This window comes from Mytilus edulis, chromosome 5 (assembly GCF_963676685.1).
Source record: "Mytilus edulis chromosome 5, xbMytEdul2.2, whole genome shotgun sequence".
Classification (NCBI taxonomy): Eukaryota; Metazoa; Mollusca; class Bivalvia; order Mytilida; family Mytilidae; genus Mytilus; species Mytilus edulis.
The window spans coordinates 56,459,223-56,466,227 of NC_092348.1; the positions used below are offsets into that span (position 1 = coordinate 56,459,223).

At 33.9% G+C, this 7,005-nt stretch overlaps 1 protein-coding gene across 1 annotated transcript; it reads left to right on the plus strand.

Moving 5' to 3' along the window:
• Positions 1-3,207: 3,207 nt before the first annotated feature.
• On the plus strand, positions 3,208-5,087 carry LOC139525147 (caprin-2-like). The gene is made up of 3 exons (XM_071320332.1): positions 3,208-3,221; positions 3,713-3,891; positions 4,678-5,087. Exons 1-3 carry the CDS (start codon positions 3,208-3,210, stop codon positions 5,085-5,087), a joined length of 603 nt encoding a protein of 200 aa, XP_071176433.1.
• The last annotated feature ends 1,918 nt before the right edge of the window (positions 5,088-7,005 follow it).

Sequence of the window (7,005 nt, forward strand, 5' to 3'; positions counted from 1 at the left end):
TGGAATAGCAAAATTTTGCAAAAGTGTTATTAAAACCTTTTTTTTATATACATGTGCTTTATCATGTTACTATAACTTGTACTTCCTGTCAAACCAGTATTCATTATATACTCTTTTATTGTACCTTTTATTGGTTACCATGTTGTGTTAATGTAAATATGTTCAAACTTTTATTGTTTGTTAAAATGCTGTACTAATAGTTATCAAAGGTACCAGGATTATAATTTAGTACGCAAAACGCGCGTTTCGTCTACATAAGATTCATCAGTGACGCTCAGATCACAATAGTTAGAAAGCCAAACAAGTACAAAGTTAAAAGCATTGAGGACCCGAAATTCCAAATAGTTGTGCCAAATACGGCTAAGATAATCTATTCCTGGGATAAGAAAATTCTTAGTTTTTCTAAAAATTCAAAGTTTTGTAACAGGAAATTTATAAAAATGACCAAACCATTTATATTCATGTCAACACCGAAGTGCTGACTACTGAGCTGGCGATACCCTCGGGGACGAAACGTCCACCAGCAGTGGCATCGACCCAGTGGTGTTAATAGTTATCAAAGGTACCAGGATTATAATTTAGTACGCAAAACGCGCGTTTCGTCTACATAAGACTCATCAGTGATGCTCAGATCATAAAAGTAATTAATCCAAACAAGTATAAAGTTGAAGAGCATTAAGGGCCCGAAATTCCAAATAGTTGTGCCAAATACGGCTAAGATAATCTAGTCCTGGGGTAAGAAAATCCTTAGTTTTTCTAAAAATTCAAAGTTTTGTAACATGAAATTTATAAAAATGACCAAACCACTGATATTCATGTCAACACCGAAGTGCTGACTACTGGGCTGGTGATACCCTCGGGGACGAAACATCCACCAGCAGTGGCATCGACCCAGTGGTGTTAATAGTTATCAAAGGTACCAGGATTATAATTTAGTACGCCGAACGCGCGTTTCGTCTACATAAGACTCATCAGTGACGCTCAGATCATAATAGTTATTAATCCAAACAAGTATAAAGTTGAAGAGCATTAAGAGCCCGAAATTCCAAAACGTTGTGCCAAATACGGCTAAGATAATCTAGTCCTTGGATAAGAAAATTCTTAGTTTTCCGAAAATTCAAAGTTTTGTAACATGAAATTTATAAAAATGACCAAAACATTGATATTTATGTCAACACAGAAGTGCTAACATACCCCATGTTTGAGCTTCAGCGAAAAGAAAGGTCTTATGTCATATGACTTATGTCTTATGTAACTAAATAGAAGATAATACTTCTTTTGTTCGCTTTGGAGATTCCTCATATGGTCAAGTTATGGACTAACTGTTCACAGCTTATTTCGGACCTGTTTCTGTATTATTCTGAGTTACAATTTAGGACTAAAATCAGCAAAGACCAGTCGAAACAACAAATGATACAAAACAAATAATAATGCTTTTAGACATTTGGATGATATATTTGCTCTCAATAATAACGACACCAGTACGTTAACTAAGATATTTATCCTGTTGAACTAACTTTGAATAGAGCTAATATTACCAATGAACATACCCTTTCATGGATCTTGTTATCTATATAATTAACGGGATGCTAAATACTCCTTTTTTAGATGGTGACGTTCCCTTGTCACCTTCTGATGGTGTTTATACTTCTTAACTTGTTTGATTCGCACGTATATGTAGCAACGTATTAGATTTCAACGAAGGAAATCTATATATTACTGTAAAATTATTTTTACACCAGGGTTTTTGATTTCATAAACTAGTCAAAACATTTACTTAATTTTATCATAAGTACAAGGACATCATTCGTAAATATAAATCAACATGCATACATATTATACGTTCAGGTATTCCACATTCGATCTTTTATAATAATATTATTTACAAAGCACAAAAAAGGCGGCATTCACATCAAAAGCTAAACAAACCTTTTAAACAGACTTAAAAGAAGGTAAATAGTTACGATACTGTTTTCATGTCATTAGATATGACATATTTTGGATTCAAAATTGATTCACTAATAGGGTCTTTGCATCGGAATTAACACATTTATTCTAAAACCAGTTTTTGGCATGATATAAGTTTTGTTTTTCTCGCATATTTCATGATGGTATGATATTAAGCCCCTAAGGACAGGAATTGTGCTTGATATTCATATGATGAAGACATAATATCTCAATCAGTTTAATTGAGGTCTGGAGCTGGCATGTCAGTAACTACTAGTAGTCTTTTGTTAATTTGTGCATCATTGTCATTTTGTTTATTTCATTTTGTTACATATTCTGACATCGGATTCGGCCTTACTTTAAACTTAGTTTTACTATGCGTATTACTAAGTGTTTCTTTATTCTACATTGTCTAAAAGTATAGTGGTAGGTATGATATGTCACAAAACATGTTTAACCCCGACGCATTGTTGCGCCTGTCCCAAGTCGGGACCCAAGCCTTTGTTAGGTTTGTATTATTTCCAATTTTAGTTGACATATATATTTCGAAGTTTAGGATGATGGCCATTATCACTGAACCAGCACACAATTTTGTCCAGGGGTCAGCTGAAGAACACATCCGGGTGCGGGATGTTCCCGTTTTGTTGAAGACCCATTAATGGCGTTCGGCTGTTTTCTGTTCTTTGGTCGGGTCTTTGACACATTTCCCATTTCCGTTTTCAATTTTACTCAATATTCTGAATATTTCTACCCTATAAGATTTTTCAAGTTTATTAACATTATTATCTTTTTCGGCCATGTTGGTTGACAAGCTGTGTCGGCACAAAACTAGTGTCTGGAGGCTGTCTTTGAATCCTTCCAATGTGGAAGCTCTGACGACAGCAGATAGTAGTTCATTCCACAGATGAATTGCAGATCGAAAATATGATTGCTGCAGGTTTTGTATTCTCCTACTACCTAACTCGAGAATACAAAACCACCAGCTATCACATTTTCCATCTGCAATTCGTTACAGCTTTCACATTGGAAGGATTCAAAGACAGCCTCCATACACTTGCTTTGTGTTAGACATATCAGTTTTAATTGTATATATTACCACAATCATGGCTTTTAACCGGATTTGTGTACATAGTTTGTTGGAAGTATGTTTCCTTTGGGCATGTGTAAATAGTAATTTGCAATAATACACCAGAGGTGGTATGCAAAATATTAGAAGAAGAAAAAGACAGACACAAATGTAAAGAAAAAGATATCATAAGAATGTTTGTAGCTCAGTATGGCTCCTATTGACCCATTAGTTTCAGATGAGAACATTTTCGCGACCATTAACCAACGAAGACGGGCGACTGATGGATGATAATAGCTCACTTCGGCCAGGTGTGCTAAAAATGGGAAATTTCATTAAACCTGACAAAATTAAACGCTCAACTATATCAACCAAAGCGACGAACGTTAAATAATTGTCATATTACTGACTCGATACATGCCTTTTCTGTAGAAAACGGCAGGTTAATGTTCTTTCGACCCTATAGTTAAAATGGCTACGTTTTTTTCACCTCAAAATTAACTTAGAATACAGATAACTCTGTGCATCTGGAAAAGTTAAAATATATAGCATGGCCTAAATAAATGTGCAATTTCAACAGATAAGGCGGTGTCACATTATTCTTATCTTGAATTGTTCACCTTGTCTGTTAAACGATTTGAATTTATTGGAATCTGAAATGTTTTATTCCATAATTTTCCTTTTATTTGCATTTTGCAGGTCTGATGATGTTGGGGATTTAACACAACGTGTTGATGTTCATGAAACGGAGATGACCCGCCTTAAGTCTGAAAATGAAATGTTAAAGGATATAATCAAAAACATTATGACGAAAATAACCGACTTGGAGGACAAGATTAATGGAACTGTCCACAATAAGAGAGTCACTACAACCAATCGTATGTAAATATAGTTTATTATTTTTAAACCCCTAAGACAATGTTGACCTTAGATGAATTTTGCTTTTTCCAGTCACACAGCTCTCCTTGTGAATAGTTCTTTTATATATTTGGTTTTGATGGCGATTAATCTAGAAAAGCGCATCGAAGTTAATTTGAAGTGTTTATTTCATTTACCCTGCAATAAAAAAAATCGGTATGTTGATAAATAAAGCACAATTTTTGGAAAAGCATTCTTTTATCCACAAGTACAATTTTAATTGACAATCTTAAGCTTGTATATATAAAAAAAAAAACGTTTGGAGAAATCATTTAGTTGAAATTGTTTTTATGTTTCACATGTTTTAAATTCGTAACTTAACACTTCCTCGACAGAAACAAGAATATTCGTCTTGTTATGAAGGAAATGATTGCCACTGGAAGATAAGCTATCACAATCCTTATACAAATACAACGTTTAAACATTAATGTAATTCATTTATCAGAAGTTTATAATGATCTTTTATTTTCCATTTAATTTTCACCGCCAGTAAAGAGTTTTGATCTGGAAAATCAGCATAAAACAAATCCAAAGATTGAGTACTTGTAAACTTCACAATTTCATAACACAAAGTAGATGATGCATTATCACAATTAAAAAAGCATGTCTGCACAATATAAAAAAAGTACAAAACAATTCTGGTACATCACGATTAGCCATGGAGTTATATTACAATGACGTTTGAAAGTGTTCAAAAAAAAATAATGATGATCCTTGCTTTTAATTATTATTTTTTACTTTTTCAGCTGTAAATGTGGCTTTTCATGCCAACGTTGCAGGAAAAATAAGTTTACATGATAATGAAGTTCTACACTTCCCAACTGTCAATACCAACCTTGAAACTGCCTACGATGGAAACACGGGTGTGTTCGAAAGTCCTTCACAAGGTTACTATGTATTTTTTGTACATTTTCTCACTTATGCACCAAAAGCGATTGAGGCTGTTTTAGTTAAAAATGACGCTCCCATCCAAAATATTTATGCAGGAACAACAGCAACGCACGGATATGCCCCTGGATCCAATTTGGCTATACTTGAACTGAATCAAGGAGATAGAGTTTGGGTCAAAGTTCACGACAAATTTCACGACACTGCTGATGTTCTTGATGGGCCGTGGTGCACCTTTGCCGGATTTCTTCTTTATCCAACATTTTGATCAAATAAATTTGTTGAAATGGCTCTTTTTTTGTTAACATAAATCATACCAGGTAACATGAAATACTTATATAAAAATAGGTGTGGGGAATACGTTGTTTTTAGAGAAATCTTAAGACATGGACAACCAAAGAAAACAGACAGAGAACTTCATTTTCCAAATTCAGTAATTTTGGATAAAGAATGAATCGAAACTATGACTATTATATAGTTGATTGATCGTTAGCAGACGACAACATGAATTAGTGTTGTATATCAGCTCTTATACATGTACGTTGGTATTGTTTACATGGTTGTTTTAGTTCTAATTGAATTCGGAAACTGCGAGTACATCTTGTCGGGATTTTGTGTTTTTTGTCTTTTTGTTGTGCACTTTTTGTCGATCTGACGATGCAATTCTTTTAATCTGATTATCATACTTTGTTCTTATGTTGTGCGGGTTCACTACGTTCCCAGGTTATGTGTAATAGTTTGTGCATGTAAGGATGTTTAACCCAGCAATATTCTGTATATGCTATTTCCAAGTCAGAATCCTTTAGGTCAGTTGTTGTCGTTTATATTAAGCTATTAAACCAAGAGTTCCAAATGGTGAAGTTGAAATCATCCCTTCGTAAATTTTACGGACGCCATCACGAGTTGGTTGACCGTTATGGAATAACCGTTTCACAAATGATATCGGATATATTCCTAACGTCGTAACTACAATCCTCTTCCCTTTCATGAATGTGACCTACCTAATTAGACTATTTACCGGATCTGTTATCACATAAGCAACACGACGGGTGCCAGATGTGGAGCAGGATCTGCTTACCCTTCTGGAGTATCTGAGATCACCCCTAGTTTTTGGTGGGGTTCGTGTTGCTTATTCTTTAGTTTTCTATGTTGTGTCATGCGTTCTATTGATTTTCTGTTTGTCTTTTTCATTTTTAGCCATGACGTTGTCAGTTTATTTTCGATTTATGAGTTTGGCTGTCCCTTTGGTGTTTTTCGTCCCTCTTTTATACCGTTTTATCAAATTCGTTTTTTCCGTTTTTCGTTTATAGTTTTGTTCATCAACCTAAAAGATAGTTTCTCGTTTGAATTGTTTTACATTTCAAATAATAACTTACAATTGCATTATAAAAATACATACTATTTTACCGCTAAGATTTATACAAACTCTCTGCACAATTGCAAGGTCAATCGTTAACAAACGTACCAAATTTAAAGTATACTTTACTTTTGTTAACTTGTCGGAAGCCTAACTGTAGATGAGTGTGAATTCAATATATTCCAATTACAATGGAATAAAATCGACAACATATAGGCTTATCTTTATGTTACTCGCTTGATTAATTGTTAAAACATAAGACAGTCATTTTACCAGAAATACGAAAAAAAGAGGCAACAGTGGTATATCGCTGTTCAAAAGTCACCAATCGATTAAGAGAAAACAAATCCGGGTTGACAATTAAAACTGATGGAAACTCATTAACTATAAGAAGAAACAACAGAACAATAGAAACACTGACACAAAAACAAATGAAAGCTAAAGCATTTACAAGCAAAATTTGATTCGGTAACGATAATTAACGCCGCGAGTCGATTATCGATTACGACACTCTCTAATGCATATTTATATGAATCTCAAATATTCAAATCAACTAGTTTTCTTTAACTTTAAGATTGTGGCCCGGTAAATGAAACATATTCAAAGGCAAATTTACGATTCCTCTTTTCCAGTATCTTTCAAAAATTAAATAAAAACAATAATTTAACAACGTCAATCTGATTAATCAAAATTTCAATTTGCAAGACCTGGTGGTTTACAAAGAAAACCCGGATTTCCTACCAAATTTAGCCCCCCCCCTCCTTTCAACAATCCGTACAATAGCTTAAGATTGAATTCGATATATTTTCTCACCTCAAAAACCTATCTT